Source organism: Ursus maritimus, unplaced genomic scaffold, assembly GCF_017311325.1.
Source record: "Ursus maritimus isolate PB19 unplaced genomic scaffold, ASM1731132v1 scaffold_19, whole genome shotgun sequence".
NCBI lineage: Eukaryota > Metazoa > Chordata > Mammalia > Carnivora > Ursidae > Ursus > Ursus maritimus.
Window position 1 is genome coordinate 57,866,524 of NW_024424341.1, and position 17,235 is coordinate 57,883,758.

Genomic DNA, 17,235 nt, shown 5'->3' on the forward strand with positions numbered 1-17,235 from the left:
GCCCCACATCGGGCTCCCTGCTCAGCGGGGAGCCTGTTTCTCCCTCTCCCACTGCCCCTCACCCCGTTCATGCTGTCACGGGCTCTCTCTCTGAAATAAATAAAATCTTAAAAAAAAAAAATAGAGAGAGAAATCTAGATGTAACTTACATATAGTAAAGTGTACAAATCTTAAGTGCACGGCACTATGGCTTTATTTATTTTCCCTGACATTATTATGAAGATGTTTCAAGCAGATAGCAAAGTTGAAAGAACTGTAGAGTGAACCCCATTACCTACCACCTAGATTCTACAATTCATATATTTTGCTGCATTTCTTCTGTTACCCATCTATCCAGCTGTTCATTCCTCCATTCAGCCAACCACCCTTCTGTTTTTATTATATATATATTTCAAATAAGTTGCAGCCACTATATTCCTCACCCCTCAACACTTAGCATTGACTTCGTTTGCTTGATGGGTTTTTACGTATGTATATGCCCCAGTAAACAGCACCCCGATCAAGATATAAAACATTCCTTTTTTTTTTTTTTTTTAAGATTTTCTTTATTTATTTGACAGAGAGAGACAGCCAGCAAGAGAGGGAACACAAGCAGGGGGAGTGGGAGAGGAAGAAGCAGGCTCCTAGCGGAGGAGCCTGATGTGGGGCTCGATCCCAGAACGCTGGGATCACACCCTGAGCCGAAGGCAGACGCTTAACCGCTGTGCCACCCAGGCGCCCCAAGATATAAAACATTCTTAGCTCCCCAGAGTGAGAAGATTCTTTCTCACTCTCTTCCAGTTGGTGTCCCCCTAAAAGTAACAATACCCTGACCTCTATGACCACAAGTTAGTTTTGCCTGTTTTTGAATGTTACATGAAGTGAAAGCCATGAACGCTTCCTTTGTGTCCGGTTTTATTACTCAGTTTTATGTCCTTGCATATCTTTAAGAACCAGGTAGGTTTTTAAACCTGGTTAGCTCCGTCAGCAGAACATGCAATTCTGGATCTTAGGTTGTAAGTTCCGGCCCCATGTGAGGTGTGGAGATTACTTTAAAAAGTAATATTTTATGGGGCGCCTGCATTAGAGAGATGGATAGAGGTGTGATCAGGGGGTGCCTGGGTGGCTCAGTTGTTAGGTGTCCGCCTTCAGCTCAGGGCCTGATCCCGGGGTCCTGGGATCGAGCCCCACATCGGGCTCCCTGCTCCGCTGGGAGCCTGCTTCTTCCTCTCCCACTCCCCCTGCTTGTGTTCCCTCTCTTGCTGGCTGGCTCTCTGTCTGTCAAATAAATAAATAAAATCTTTAAAAAATAAAATAAATAAAATAAAAAGTAAAATCTTAAAAAAAAAGGTAACAGAGAGTATAGATTCACTTCGTTCTTTTTCCTCAAACACTTAATTATGAAAAAGCTCAGGAAAATGGAAAAATTTTTACAGTGAACACTCATATATACCCACCATCTAGATTTTACCATTTCTGTATTTGCTTGATCACATTCCTTTTTTTGTTTTTGTTTTTTTTTTTAGGATTTTATTTATTTATTTGACTGAGAGAGAGAGCACACACGAGCACAAGTAGGGGGAGTGGCAGAGGGAGAGGGAGAAGCAGACTCTCTGCTGAGCAGGGAGCCTGATGTGGGGCTCGATCCCAGGGCCCCGGGATCATGACCTGAGCCAAAGGCAGACGCTTAACCGACTGAGCCACCCGGGCGCCCCTTGATCACACCTCTTTCCATCTCTCCATCTCTTTATCTAAGTGCTTCTCAACTGGGGAGCTCTTTTCCCTATGGGGACATTTGGCATTGTCTGGGGACATTCGGCTGTCACCACTGGGGTGGGGGTGCTATTGGCACCTAGTGGGTAGCGGCTAAGGAAGGTGCTAAGCACCCTACCATGCACAGGACACCCCCCAACAAAGAATTGCTTGGCCCCAAATGTCAGTAGTGCCAAAGCTGAGAAACCCTGTTCTGTCTATTCCTCAATCCGACTCATCGTCTTGCTTTCCAGGTAAGTAGTGGACATCACTATCCTTCGCATCCTTCGCCCCTTCTACTCAGCACATCTCATTCATCAGAGTTACACTGTATTCCGGGGGCACCTGGCTGACTCAGTAGGAAGAACCTAGGACTCTTGTTCTCAGGGTCCTGAGTTCAAGCCCCATGTTGGGTGTAGAGATTACTAAAACAAACGAACTAAAAAAAAAAAAAAAGCTTCGTGGTATCGAGAGTATGTAAATGTGACACTATATAACCCTTGCCCTAGGTTAGTTATTCTCCTTTTTCAATATTATCAACAATGCAGTGGTCATCTTCTATATATGTATTTTCCTGTGTACTCGTTCCATAATATCTGCATAACAATTTCGAATTTTTTTAAGTGATCTCTACACCCAATGTGGGGCTCAAACTCATGACCCCAGGATCAAGAATCACACACTCTACTGACTGAGCCAGCCAGGTGCCCCTGCGATACTATTTCTAGAACCATAATTGCTCCAGCGATGACCCCCCCAGAGAACTCGTAGTGATGTAACCTTCCAACAGCAGGGGCAAGAATAACCCCAGTTTCCCCACAGCCTCACCAAGGCTACATGTTATCTGATAGGTTAAGAAAAAAAAGTTCTTCCATTGTTCTTGAAACATTTATTCCCTGATTATTAATGCTGTTGAGCATTTTCCTTTCTCTCTTTTTTCTTGCTGTTTTTATTTCTTCCTTCAGAAATTTCTTTTTGTGCACCTGGGCGGCTCAGTCGGGTAAGCAGCTGCCTTCAGCTCAGGTCATGATCTCAGGGTCCTGGGATCGAGCCCCGCATCAGCCTCCCTGCTCAGCAGAGAGCCTGCTTCTCTCTCTCCCTCTGCTGCTCCCCCTTGGCTTGTGTGCTCTCTCTCTCTCTCTCTCTCTCTCGAAATGAGTAAATAAAATGTTAAAAAAAAAGAAATTTCTTTTATCTCTTGCACACACGCATATAAACACACATAACCACATACACAGATGAACACACTTTGAGACTCTTTCAAAACTCAAATAAGGGGCGCCTGGGTGGCTCAGTCGTTAAGCGTCTGCCTTCGGCTCAGGTCATGATCCCAGGGTCCTAGGATCCAGCCCCGCATCAGGCTCCCTGCTCGGTGGGAAGCCTGCTTCTCCCTCTCCCAATCCCCTTGCTTGTGTTTCTTCTCTCGCTGTCTCTCTCTGTCAAATAAATAAATAAAATATAAAAAATAAATTAAAAAAAAACTCAAATAATTCTATAAGACTTATTACAATAAATCCTGCGTCACTCCTTCTCCCATTTTTTTTTCCTCTCAAGAGGCGACCGACCACTTTCATTTCTTTTGGCTAATACATTTGGCATTGTATCCCTATCTCTAAGCACAATTATATTGCTACTTCTTGCTTTGTCGGTTTTAGGCATTATTCTGTTTGCTGACTGGGAAATCCAGGACTTAGCTCTCTTTCCTCCCTCTACCCACACTTCTCACACACACTCTCCCCTTTCCTGTTTAATATGGTTATGTGATTATTTTGGTTAGATCAATACCCAGCATGGGGGCTCCTGGATGGAGTTACAAAGCAGGGGGGGGAGCTCAGGTGGAGAAGTGGGTCTGAGATCCCCAAGTTTCAGGAAGTTTCTCAACAGCACCATGAGGAAGTGTGGGCATTTGATGAAGGGGAATGCTAAAGGAACAACAGCTCAAGGGGTGTGCAAATACTGATGCAAGAGAGAGAAGGAAACATTGCAAGAGGGAAAGGTTTGAGTACGGAGAGGAGAAGCGATTCAGAGCCCAAGTGGAGGGGTTGGCCCTTAAGTATGGTTCAAACATGGTCACGGGAGGGATAGCAGTGTGTTATAGAGGTGAGCTAGCAGTGGCCCTGGCGTAAGCATAGGGAAGTTTTCTTCTGGTGGCTTCTATTTTTTCAGCAAAAGAAGAAGTGAGAATGAAGAGGAGGAGGGGCGCTGCAGGTTTTGAGAGAGAAAGTGAGAACGTGATGTCTTAGAGAATGGACAACAGAGCCGGAGAGGCCTTGCACATCGGTTCTGAATGTTCCCTTGAGCTCTGCTGTCGTACAGCTCAAGTGCGTCCACGCATGAGCTCAGCCGGGTGGGAGCAGGCACAGAAAAGTCCGAGTCCATTTTAACCAGGGTTGGGGTTTGGCCAGGCAGGTGTGACCGAGGGGGAAAGAACAAGGAAGTTAACGCAATGTGTGCAAGGACGTGACTGTGGTGCTTGCCCACAGAGTCTAAGAAAGGGAGAGAGGACATGAGGGGAGGGGAGGCAATAGAGAAAAAGAAGGTAGGACCACAGGATCAGAGATACCAATGGCATCATGGAATTGAAAGGCCCTTTATGGGGCACCCGGGTGGCTCTGTTGGTTAATCATGTGCCTTTGGCTCAGGTCATGATCCCAGGATCCTGGGATTGAGCCCCGATGGCATCCTGCTCAGTGGGGAGTCTGCTTCTCCCTCTGCCCCTCCCCCATTCATGCTTGTGCGCTCTCTCTCTCTCCCCCAAATAAATAAATAAAATCTTAAAAAAAAGGCCTTTTATGATTTTGGCCCCATTCCCTCTCTGACATTATCTCCCCCCACTCCCCCTCGCTCATTCAATCTAGCCACATTGGCCTCCTTGTTGTTTCACAGACAAACCCAGACACGCTCTTGCCTGAGGGCCTTTGCACAGGCTGTTCTGCCCGAGTGTTTTCCCTCCAGAAAAACCCTCCTCAGCCCCTCTCCTCCTTCAAATCTTTACTTAAATATCACCTTCTTAGCGAAGTCTACCCCGAGCACCCTACTGAATGTGGTAACCGTCCTCTCCCCAAATTTCCAATCTCCTTTACCTGACCTATTTTTTTTCATAGCACTCAACCTCTTTGAACATTTAATTGACTCTAAGATGTCATCAGTTGTAAACCACGTCTATCTTAGGATCAGTGATACTAGTAGTTCTGTTATCACATTGAATGTCTGTTTCCCCATTATAACCTAATCTCCACAAGGGCAGGGATCTTGGTTTGTTTCATTTACCCCTGTGTCCCCAGTACGCAGGACAGTGCCCAGCATCCAGCAAATTCTCAAGGAAATACTTCCAACAACCCACTTTGAGCACCGTTGCTCTAGGGGATTTCCCTGACACAGAAGATGGGGAGTCAGTTTCTCCACAATAAATCTTACGATATCTCCCCCTCCTCTGTCCTGGCAGCTGGAATATTCAGTCCCGACCTCTCACCTGGATTCTGCCTCCAGTCCCCCATTCTTGCTCGCCCCAAGTGATTTGAGAGGTGCTGCCTGCAAATTCCCAAAACGGCCACACGGTGGTGGTGTGGGCCTATTTTCCCCGTCAGGATCGGTCTGTCCCCGCCCACTTCATCAGTTTCTTTGCTTTTGTTTTTTGTTTAAGAGTCCTGGTGCATGATTCATTCGCTCTAAGAACCATACTCCCAACACCTAGAAATGAATAGCCTTGTGATTGATTATTCCTTGTTCGGTATGGGGAAAAAACGTTTCTAATGAGTCTATTTTACACGACTTCCGATAATACAGTTTCGTTTGTGTTTTTCAGATCAGTTTCCATGTACATTTTCTGAAAGTCTTAAAAACTTAGTATACATGCTATAAAAATGGTGGACTCTACACACATTTTTGCATTAACAATAATACTCAATGAGCTTTTTTGTAATTATGAAGAACCAGTCTCTCTCCTTAAAAAAAAATTTTTTTTTTTTATTGAGTCACCTGGTCACCTCGGTTAAGCGCCTGCCTTCGGCTCGGGGTCCTGGGATCGAAGCCCCGCATTGGGCTCCCTGCTCAGCCGGGAGACGGCTTCTCCCTCCACCCGCCCCACCCCACCCCGCACGCTCGCGCTCCCTCGCTGAAATAAATAAATAAATCTTTTTTAAAAATTTAAAATTTATTCATTTATTTGAGAAAAAGAGCAAGAGGAGCACGAGAGAGCAGGGGTGGGGGAAAAGCAGAAGGAGAGAAACAGGCAGGCTGTGCTGAGCCAGACTCTCACAACCCCAGAGATTATGATCTCAGCCAAAAGCTTAACCGACTGAGCCACCCAGGCATCCCTCGAAAAACCAGTCTCTTAATTTGACATAATTTACTGCAATCCAACAGGCATTTTTTAAAAATATTTATTTAAGAGAGAGAGAGAGAGAGTGCTTGGCTGAACAGGGGGAGGGGCACAGGGAGAGAGAGAGAACCAGGCTCCCTGTTGAACTCGCAGCCCTACGTGGGACTCGATCCCACACCCTGAGACCATGATCTGAGCTGAAATCAAGAGTTGGACACTTAACCAACTGAGCCACCCACGCACCCTGACATTTCGTTTTTTTTTTTTTTTAACATTTTTAAGTTATCTCTACACCCAATGTGGGGCTGGAACTCACAACCCTGAGACCAAGAGTCATGTGCTCTTCTGACTGAGCCTGCCAGGCACCCGCTGACAAGCATTTGTTAAGCACCTACCCAGGGAAGCAATTAAAAAAAAATTTTTTTTTTAATTAAAAAAAAAAAAAACCTGCACAGTTTCTTGAGCTGAAGTCCTGAAACATCAGAGTCTTTCCAGCCTCCCCTCCATTGTAAAAGAAGCAGGATAAATGCTTCATCCCTGGCTGCCCCTTGCCCAAGGCAGGTGGGAGATGCCTTCTGAACGCACTCAACAAATGGGACCCGGATCACCCCTCTTTTGTCACACAGTGGTTTGTAACCGGGAAGACCTCCTCCGCCAGACCAGAAGGCCTTGAAGGTAAGGCTCAGTCCTCACGCCTTTCTGGGCCTCCAGACTCAGTTTAGCAGAATCCCACCAGAGGACTCAGGATTCCACTGGGTAAAGGATTACCAGATTTTTCAAGCCACCATTTTACGTAATCACCCAGCCACTTTGTAAGAGAGGGATTATGGTGCACACTTCACAGAGGATGGAAACTGAGGTCTGGGGACAGGGGAGTCAGGCCCTGGTGTGCTTGGTGGGATTCTGGAGGTTTTAGACTCCTTGGAGTCAGCCAGACGCTGGCTTTCACTCAAGTCGCCTATTACTTTTGCTCATGTTCCATTGGCCAGAGTCCAGTCACGTGGTTGCACCTAGCTGCAAAGTTTGCTGGGAAATGTAGTCCACTGGGGTCGCCCAGGGTTAGGGACCGTTTTTTCTGAACATTGAGCCAGTGTTGGACACATCTGACCCACAAGGCCTCCTGATCCGACCGTCCTCAGGTATGATCTTATCTTGCGCCCTCCCCCCATCCCCACCTCACTCAGCTGCTTCCACCCTGGCCTACTTGCTGCTTTTTTTGAATATGCCAAAATTATTCCTGCCTTGTCTTATCGATCACTTTATTAAGATTTGGCCACAATTTTGGAAAAATTGTGTCATACGGGGCAATGCTGACTGAGGCATTTGAGCCGATGATACAGCCCTCCTGCGTCAGACTGTTCTGTTGCTTTTAAATTTAGAGTAATGCTGTCTCTTGAAGTAAGATATGACTGTGTGTCTCTTGAGCACCTGTGTTGAAGTAGGTCTCACTTTATTACAAATTAGCTTTTATTTATACATCTTTTGTGTTGCAGTTGGTGAAGTAAAATGATATCTTGTTATGGGGACATAGTTTAGCTGTATTATCTTTGGGTTTCACTTCAGAATAGTAAAGGCAGGGGCGCTTGGGTGGCTGGCTCAGTTGGTTAAGCATCCCAGTCTTGGTTTCAGCTCAGGTCTGATCTCAGGGTCATGGGATCAAGCCCCGCATCAGGCTCCATGCTCAGCAGGAGTCTGCTTGAGTTTCTCTCTCCTTCTGCCCCAACCCCCCCCACTCGCTCTCTCTCTGTGGAAAAAGAAAAAAAAAGCATAGCCTTCGCATACCAAAATGATAAAAATAATAGCTTTTAAAGAAAACTCACAGTACTTGAATAGGTAGAGGAAGGAAACTGTCCCAAAGTCTTTCCTTGATGATAATCAGATCTATATCCATTTTTTAAAAAGTTGGAACACGTATGAGCCATTCCTTATTTTCCTTAAGATTTTATTTATTTATTTGAAAGAGAGCATGAGCAGGGGGAGCAGCAGGCGAAAGGAGAAGCAGACTCCCCGCTGAGCAGAGAGACTGATGCAGAACTTGATCCCAGGACCCCGGGATCATGACCTGAGCTGAAGGCAGTCGCATAACTGATTGAGCAACCCAAGGGTCCCTACCAGTACTTGTTTTTATATCTTTTTGACTATACCCATTGTAGTGGGTGTGAAGTGTATTTCACTGTTTCAATTCGTACTTCTTTGATGGCTAATTCTTTTTTTCACAGATACTTTGTAATGTGTAATTCTGCCTTTACTATTCTTCTTATTTTAAAGGTTTATTTATTTAAGTTCTATCTACAAGTTATTTTTTTTAAATATATTTTCCTTGGGTCTAGGTTTGTAATTCAATTTATTTAAAACCAATAAGCAGCGCGCCTCTAAAATCAGGAAACTTGTTAACAACCAAAGAAGGACAAACATGCTTCAAATCAAACGTGTGCGCAAAGGAGCTAAAGGTCGGGAGGTACATGCAGAGTAAACCCTCGGCCGCGAGTCCAGAGAGGCACAGCGATGAGTTAAAGCCGCCCAGCTCCGGGCCGGAAGGTTTGGGACTGGCCACGCCCCCCTCCGGCCCAAAGTTCCATTGACCTGGTCCGGAACTCTTCTGCCAGGCCTCGGTGGAGCTACCCCCGACGGTAAACTTCCGGTGAGTATACAACTTCCGTGCGGGGCAGCCGATTTGGCTAGTCCTAAGCGGACCGGAAGTCCGTCACTCCTGACTACCCGCCCCTTTCCTAAAGTGACGCACGGCGGGGTTGCCGGAAGAAGTGGCGAAGTTACTTTTGAGGGGATCCGAGAAGCGGCGGCGTGCCAAAGGATACAGAGAAGGAGGAGGAGAAGCAGAGCAAGTGGACAGAGGCAGGTGCACTAGAGTATGGGGAGGCGCGGGAGGCGCCCCGGTCCTGGGGCTTCCCGGCGTTCCCCGCGCCGCTCCGCTCAGCCCCCTTTCTCTCCTTTCCGCCTCTCCCTTCCGTAGCTCGCGCTGTCTCCGGTTGTTTCCAGGGCAACGGGAGTAGGAGACCCCGCGAGAGGCCGCCCACAAGACCCTCGCGCGCAGCCATGAGCCCCGCCCCCCACTGGTGTTCGGAGAGGGGCGGGACCTGGAGCGAGGTGTGGGGGCGGAGCGTGATGGGAGGAGGTGGAGGCGGGGCATGATGGGAGATGGGGCGGGACCTAGAGGGAGGGGTACCGGCGGGGCGGGGCAAAGGGAGTGGGGCGGAGCATTATGGGTACAGTGAGGGTGGAACCTGGAGGGGTTGGGCGGGACCTAGAAGGAAGAGATGGGGCGGAGCATGGGGAGGAGGTGGGGTCAGAGTGGGAGGCTGGGGGTGCTTCTTCCGCAGAGGTGGGGAGTAAGGGTAGGTAAGGGGAAACTTAGTGGGGAGGAAGTGAGGGTGGAGCACGATTGAAGCCGAAAGGGCAGTACCTGGAGAGAGGGAGTGGGCGGTATTTTGAGTGGGTGGAGCCTACGGGAGGGGCGGGGTCTAGGTGAGGGCAGGGCTTGAGACCCAGCAGAGACGTGGAGCAGTAGGGGGTGGGCTCTGTTAGAACCGGAGAACCTTTATAGGCTGGCAGGAGTTTGGGGTGGGGTCTGTATGCAGTAAAGGAGGAGACTGGAAAGGTGGAAGAAAGAAGTGCCCCATCAAGACCTGGGGCTGGCCTAAACTGACCCTCCCTGGCTCCACAAGGCTCTCAGTCCCCCTGTAATCTGCAGGTTGCTCCGTGACGCCACCATGTCCACCCCCACTACTAGTTCCCTGGACACCCCCTTGCCTGGTGAGTGACCTCTTTCCCAGCCCAGTCCCCACCCCCATTGCACACTCGTCAGGAGAAACTCACTGTGTTCCCTCTCCCAGGAAATGGCCCACCTCAACCCAGCGCCCCCTCTTCTTCACCAGCTATAAAGGAGGAGGGTCCTGAACTGTGGCCTGCGGGTCCAGATCCTGATGTCCCAGGCAGTGATTGGGCCCGCTCAGCCTGCAGTGTGGGTGAGATGGGGCTCAGCGACAGGGGCTGGGAGTTGATGGGGGGTTTGGGAAGGGATCTGGGAAGGGAGAAAGATCGGAAATGAGGATGGGAGGCTCCCAACTTCTCACTGATTTTTTTTTCTTCCATACCTACTTGCCACTTCTTTTTTTTTTTTTTGGCCTGTGAGCGTATTTTTTCTATTTGACACCTCTTATTGTCATTTGTTCTTTGGGATTGACGGATACATACACCTTTTCTTCTAAATTGCCATCTCTCTGGGTCACTCTCTGTACTCTGGCTCTTTGTTTCTTCTCTCTTGTGGGGCTGACCCTCTGGCTGCTGTTTCCCTGTGGGCCTGTCTCTCATGGCTTCTATTCACCCACCCCAGTCGTTCCAGACCCTGCAGAGGAACCGGAGCGCAAGCGAAAGAAGGGCCCGGCTCCAAAGATGCTGGGCCATGAGCTGTGCCGCGTGTGTGGGGACAAGGCCTCCGGCTTCCACTACAACGTGCTCAGCTGCGAAGGCTGCAAGGGCTTCTTCCGGCGCAGTGTGGTCCGAGGCGGGGCCAGGCGCTATGCCTGCCGGGGTGGTGGAACCTGCCAGATGGACGCCTTCATGCGGCGCAAGTGCCAGCAGTGCCGGCTGCGCAAATGCAAGGAGGCCGGGATGAGGGAGCAGTGTGAGTGCTGGGGAGGGAGCAGTGCCAGCCAGGCCCCTGCCCAGCCCTGGGGCCTCTGCTGAGGCCTGTGTCTCCCGAATAGGCGTCCTGTCTGAAGAACAGATCCGAAAGAAGAAGATTCGGAAGCAGCAGCAGCAGCAACAACAATCACCCGTAGGGCCAGTGGGCAGCAGCAGCTCAGCCTCTGGGCCCGGGGCCTCCCCTGGAGAGTCTGACGGAGGTGGCCAGGGCTCCGGGGAAGGCGAGGGTGTTCAGTTAACAGCTGCTCAGGAACTAATGATCCAGCAGTTGGTGGCAGCCCAGCTGCAGTGCAACAAACGCTCCTTCTCTGACCAGCCCAAAGTCACGGTACTGCCCCTCCCCCAGGCTTGAGGGGTGAGGAGCCCGGCGGGGGAAAGCCAGCAGGGCTGCGGCCCAGGGCATGGGGAGGGAACGAGGCTCCAGAGGGCAGGGCCTTGGAGAGGAGGGTCTCCTAGGGTGCAGTCTTTGCCTCAAGGTGTCCCCACGGCCTTGGGCTCAAGGGAGGAGGCCTGAGAGTAACCCTGGCCCTTGTGTCTCCAGCCCTGGCCCCTGGGTGCAGACCCCCAGTCCCGCGATGCCCGCCAGCAGCGTTTCGCCCACTTCACGGAGTTAGCCATCATCTCAGTCCAGGAGATTGTGGATTTCGCCAAACAGGTGCCTGGCTTCCTGCAGCTGGGCCGCGAGGACCAGATCGCCCTCCTGAAGGCGTCTACCATTGAGGTAATGGGTGGCCTGCCCATCCTCAACAAGGCCCTTCCCTTACTGCCCCCAAGGAACCCCAGGGTTGAGCCTCAGGACAGCTGTTGGGAGCATAGTGATAAGCCAGGTCCCTCCAGTGGTTGCCCTCGTGGAGAGGATACCCTACAGGGAGATGTGAAAATACTGAACAGATCATCAGAGCCTCCCATGAGCCAAGGAGAAAAAGGAAACGGGCTGAGGCTGAGAAAATTGAGGATTGGGCTGGAACGCCGTGCTTTAAAGAACGTGATGCTGGGAAGGCTACTCAGGAGAGCTGAGATTTAAACCAAAGCAACCGGAACAAATAAGTATTGAGTTCCTAGCATATACTGGGCTCCACTCCAAGTGCTGATATGTGGCAGTGGACAAAACAGGCAGTGCCTGTCCCCGTGCCTCGTAACCACCTGTGGAAGGTGCCGTGGGCACCGAGGGAGAGAGCTTGCGGTGTCTGACAGGCTGACCGCGGGCTGGGGTGGCTGAAGGAACAGAGCTGGGCCCGGGGGCGAGGGATGATTCTGGTGAGGTTAGGTCCTCCCACAGGCCAAGAGAGGAGAGCCCAGTGGCTCACGGATCATAGGGACTCCTGGAGCCCTTGCCCATGCCTGCTGCTCTCCGTGCTGCCCCCAGATCATGCTGCTTGAGACGGCCAGACGCTACAACCATGAGACAGAATGCATCACTTTCCTGAAGGACTTCACCTATAGCAAGGATGACTTCCACCGCGCAGGTATGGTGGAGAGGGGGCTGGGAGGGTGCAGGACTGGTGCCCCTGCCGAATCCCTACTGTTGGGAGACCTCAGGCCACCTCGTTCTTGTCTGAGCCTCCATTCCTTTATTTCCAAAGCAGGCTGAGCCAGCTTTACGTCGAGATAAGGGTTTATGTATTGAGCGCCATGTGTGTGCACTGGGAGCCAGTGCAGGATGAGGCAGAGGGGTCTCCTATCACACAGGGCGTTTTAGTAGGAATGAAGAAAAGACTCTCCCTCCTCCCAAAACCTGGTGTCACTGTAGGGATGCTGGATCTCAGTCCATTGTGAAGTATGTAACCTACCCAACTGTACAGGGCAGTCCTGGTCCCTGCCCTCCGAGAGCACTTACCTGGGCATGTGACCAGGCAGTGGGCTTCTGGAGGAAGTGCAGTTGAACTGAGGCCTGAGGGGTGAGGTATATTGCTTAGGAAAACGGAATTGGGGAATAGCATTGCCCACCAGGGAACCCCATGTACAAAAAGGCTGTGTTCCTTCAGTCTCAGCTTTCCCCGCAAGTCCTGCTCTCTTCCATAATTTCTTTCTGGGGCACCCTTCTGTACTCCCACATGTGTGTTCCTAACCCCATCTTTTTTCCTTTCTCTGATGCCTGGCCATCTCAACCCCCTTTGATATGAGTTTGACAGGGGAGCGCTGGGCGGGGAGAATGTTTCTGTCAGGGGGCTCAGCAGGTACAAAGGCCCTGAGGTGAGGGAGGAGCTGCAACTACAGGGAGGCCCAGGCATCTGGAGCACAGGAAGGTGGGGCTGGAGAGAAAGTTGGGGTCCCACCACTTCCCTTTGTGCTCTGCCACTGTCCAGCGTCTCTCCCTGGAACACTTCCGGGTCCCTTCACTGGCTTCTCCCAAATGTGTCTGTTCACACAGCAGTCAGAAGGGTCCTGTTCACACCAAGTCAGCTCATGTCCGTCCTCTGCTCAGTACCCCGCGTGGCTCTGTCTCACTGGGAGAAAAGCCAGAGTCCTTGCCATGGCGCACAGGCCCTGCAGGGTCCTCTCCGCACTCAGCTCCCATTGCTCACCCTCCTCCCACCACACTGGCTTCCTCCCTCTTGTTTGGACCCACCAGCTGTGCTCCCACTTCAGGGCATTTGTAGTTGCTGGTCCCTCGGCCAGTATGGGCGACCAACTCATCCTGGTTCACATGGGAGCTTCGTAGTTTCAACATTGAAACTCTCGAGGCTCAGAAAGCTGCTCCGTCCTGGGCAAAACAGATGGTACCCACCTGGGACACTCACACATCCTCGTAACTCGTCGCTTCCCTTCCTTTGGGTTGTCGCTCAAAGGTCCGCCTACAGTGAGGCCTTCCTACGGCGTCACTGTGCAGTGGCCACCTTGTTTAAGACGTTGATTTGGTTCTCAGTGCCCCCATTACCTTTCCATATGTTAATCTTGACCCAGCAGCACCCATCCCTCTGACAGGCTGGATGGTGTCCTGACATGTTTGCCTGTTGTCTGTCTCCTCAGCCCCCAAATGCAAATTCCACAGGAGGGGAGGCTTTGACTTGGACACGGCTCTACCCCAGGGCCTGGCACATAGTAGGTGTTGATAAAGTTTGATGACTGAATGAATGAACCACTCTTGGGAATGAGGGCAGGCTTTACTTTAAGCCGCGGAAGCCACTGCAAGGGTGACGCAGTGCGACCTAGGTGTAAAAATCCTTCCTTTTCCTTAGGAGAGGTACAGGGAAGGTAAGATGGCGTGGTAGGAAATACTGAATAAATGTTCACTCTCGTTACTCATTCTTTTATTCAGGCAAGGCTTAGGGCACACTTAGCGTGTGCCCGGCACTCGTCTAGGCAGCAGGGACACAGGTGAATAGACATGACAAGAACACTAGAATCACCTCTGTTTTCCTCACCCCGCTGACTGAGCAGTGTCAGGGCCCGGGCATGGGGCCAGTTTGGGGCTGGGGGAGCTTATCCGGCCAGGCCTCCCGCCCCCCCACAGGCCTGCAGGTGGAGTTCATCAACCCCATCTTCGAGTTCTCCCGGGCCATGCGGCGGCTGGGCCTGGACGACGCCGAGTACGCCCTCCTCATCGCCATCAACATCTTCTCTGCTGACCGGCCCAACGTGCAGGAGCCGAGCCGCGTCGAGGCCCTGCAGCAGCCCTACGTAGAGGCACTGCTCTCCTACACGCGCATCAAGAGGCCACAGGTATGCGGCTCCTGGAGCTACCCGGAGCCCAGCCCCCTGAGGCCCTGGCAGGGACAGGAAGTCCACACCCACATAGAGTCAGCCTGGGGCTGAGGTCTTGCTTCCTCCTCTGAGCCGGGCTGCCCTGGCAGCACTCTGAGCTCTGGCTGATGTCCTCTCTGCAGAGTCTGTCCTCAGGCCTCTGTCCCCTGACCAAGGAGCCAGGCCTGGTGCAGGCATAGGGATAGGGGTCCCCACGCTCTGCCCAGCCACTCCCATACTGCTGTTCTGGCTCAGCCCAGGGAGGAGGGCCCTCCTGGTGGTCCAGGTGGGCTGACCAGAGCCTCACAGGGCAGGAGCCTGGCCAGCACCCACCTTCCTCCTGTCCCCCCGCAGGACCAGCTGCGCTTCCCTCGGATGCTCATGAAGCTTGTGAGCCTGCGTACACTGAGCTCCGTGCACTCAGAGCAGGTCTTTGCTCTGCGGCTCCAAGACAAGAAGCTGCCGCCTCTGCTGTCTGAGATCTGGGACGTCCATGAGTGAGGGGCTTGGCTTCCCTGCCCCACAGCCCTGCACCCTCTAACGAATGGACATTGTCACCCCTTCCTCCTCCTGGAGTGGGAAGGGGCCAGGCCTGGGGTCCCACCTTGTGGCTTAGAGCACAAGCCCTGGTCCCACCAGCCCTCAGCTCTCGGGTGAGCCCCAGTTAGGGTCCAGGAGGCTCCCTCCCTGCCCACTGAGTCTTCCTGGGAGGGCTGGATGGGTCATAGATCCCAACCTCTGACTCTCCTAGCACTACCAGCTGCCCTCCCCACCCAGCTTACACCTCAAGCTCACTGCGCAATGCACCTTGAAGAGAGGGACTGGGGGGCCTGTGGCTCTCCCCTACAGCTTGAGAAACCACAGGCCCCCTCCCTCTGTTCCTTTTATTTAATAAAAACTAAAAAAAGACAAAAACAGGAAAATAAAGTATGAATAGAAATGTGCCCTGAGCCAGAGTGAGTCCAGGATGTATATACAGGGGATGGGCTGTGGGTCTTCATTGACACCAGTTCCCTAAACCTTGTGCTGCTTACTAGACTGGTGGTGGGTTCAGGGTGATGAGACTGGGCTTTTGGGGGGGGGCGGTGTTTCCAGGAGAGGCTGACAGCCTTGGTGTCATCTCCCTGTACAAGGTGAGTTGAGCCTGTTGAAGGACAGAGAATTTCAATGGATGAAGGGGCCCAGGCTTTCACTAGGCAAAAAATATTTGCTGAAGCCACTTGTGGGCTAGGCACTCTGCGGGCCCTTGTGGGGTGCAGATGTTATTCATCCAACAAATATGTATGGGGCACTTACTATGTGGCAAACACAATTTTAGGCACTGGACACGTGGGAGAACAAGATAAAGTCCCCTTGGAGGTGGCTACCAGTCAGGGCTGGCAGCGGGGGATGGAGGGGGCTCGCTAGAGTGTGAGAGAATAGTGGCTTTTATGGGAGGAGCACGTGACTGAGTGGGGACCTAGAGGTAGAAGGCAGGCAAGTCCTCACACAGGATATCATGGCTGAGCTTGGCCCCCAAATTGAGGGAAGGGCACATGCCAAGTCTGGAAGGTGAGAGACTCTGGTGAGTTCAGAGTCAGGTCCGGCTGTGGAATTCTCGTAGTTCCTCCTCCACCTGGGCCAGGCCCTGAGCAGTCACCGCAGTGAGCAGGATGGACAGCCCTGGCCAAGGGTGAAGGGGGTGTTGCTTGGAATGGGCTGGGTACTGAAAGGTGTGTTTTTTAGACGGGATGGGGGGAAGGTGATGGGGGAAGTGACTAGTTACAAGCAGTCGTCCCATTCCAAGCAGTGTGCCTGGAGCCCCCAGGTATGGCCGCCCTGCGTGGAGTTTAGTTTACGTATGGGGAAACTAAACCCGTGAGACAGGAGGCTGACAGACTTCCTCTCCGCGGGGAGGGCAGACATCAGGTGGCTAGCAGGATAGCGCTCAAGAAATGCCCCCGACATAACCTCCGGCAGAAAGCACGCCGGCGAGTGGAGGAGGCGCGCGCGGCGCTCGCGGGCGGGGAGGCGGGGCTAGGAGGACAGGGGGCGGGCCGCGCCGCTGCGCGCGTAGGTAGCAGAAACCCGCGAGGGTGCCGTAAGGTGGGGGCGTGGTTTGGGAGGAGTCGCAACCCTTCAAGACGGGGCGGGGTTTGGCGAGAATTTATGGAAAATGGGAAGAGGCTACATCCCTAGTTGGAAAGATGGGGCGTGGCCTAGTCCCAGCCGATCGGAGGGGCGTGGCCCGAGCCCGTTTGGGGCGTGGTCTCGCCCTACTTGGGCGGGAGGGGCGTGGCCCAGTTCTGCGCGCGGTGGCTCTGAGCCTGCGCGCGCCGGAGTCAGGGGTCACGGCGGCGTAGGCTGTGGCGGGAAACGCTGTTTGAAGCGGGTGAGTAAGGGGAGTAGGGGGTTTGCAGGGATTCGGCCTGACAGGGAAGGAGGCTGGAAGAGCTGGGCATGGAGGCCTGAGAAAGAGTTGCGAGGGGCGTGGAGGCGGGAGGGATCCCTTTGGCTCGGGGTCGTGCGGTACAGGGGCAAGGGCCGGTGGTCGTGAGAGCGTGCGCGGGGGCGCACGGGAAGATGACGGAGTCTGGGGGGCCTTCGAGGTGCGGGGGGCGCTTGTGCTGGGCGACTGGCCCCCGGGGCGAGCTGGGACAGGCACCTTGTTGGGTCTTGGGGGCGACGGGATCCCGGACGTATTAGAGGACTGAATTGGTGCACGTGGGGACGTGGTGTCATCTTTTATTCACTAAATATTGAGTACCCTGTGCCAGGCACTGTTCTAGAAGCAAGGGCTACGGCCCGAACAAGTCAGAGAAAGTCCTTGCTTGGGGAAGACAGACAGTAGACAAGTG

At 52.4% G+C, this 17,235-nt stretch overlaps 1 protein-coding gene across 1 annotated transcript; it reads left to right on the top strand.

Annotated features, from left to right (window-relative positions):
• Positions 1–8,769: 8,769 nt before the first annotated feature.
• On the top strand, positions 8,770–15,345 carry NR1H2 (nuclear receptor subfamily 1 group H member 2). The gene is made up of 10 exons (XM_040634347.1): positions 8,770–8,909; positions 9,024–9,157; positions 9,762–9,823; positions 9,904–10,035; positions 10,404–10,694; positions 10,777–11,042; positions 11,256–11,435; positions 12,081–12,180; positions 14,169–14,377; positions 14,753–15,345. Exons 3-10 carry the CDS (start codon positions 9,781–9,783, stop codon positions 14,897–14,899), a joined length of 1,368 nt encoding a protein of 455 aa, XP_040490281.1. The 5' UTR covers positions 8,770–8,909; positions 9,024–9,157; positions 9,762–9,780; the 3' UTR covers positions 14,900–15,345.
• Positions 15,346–17,235: the final 1,890 nt, after the last annotated feature.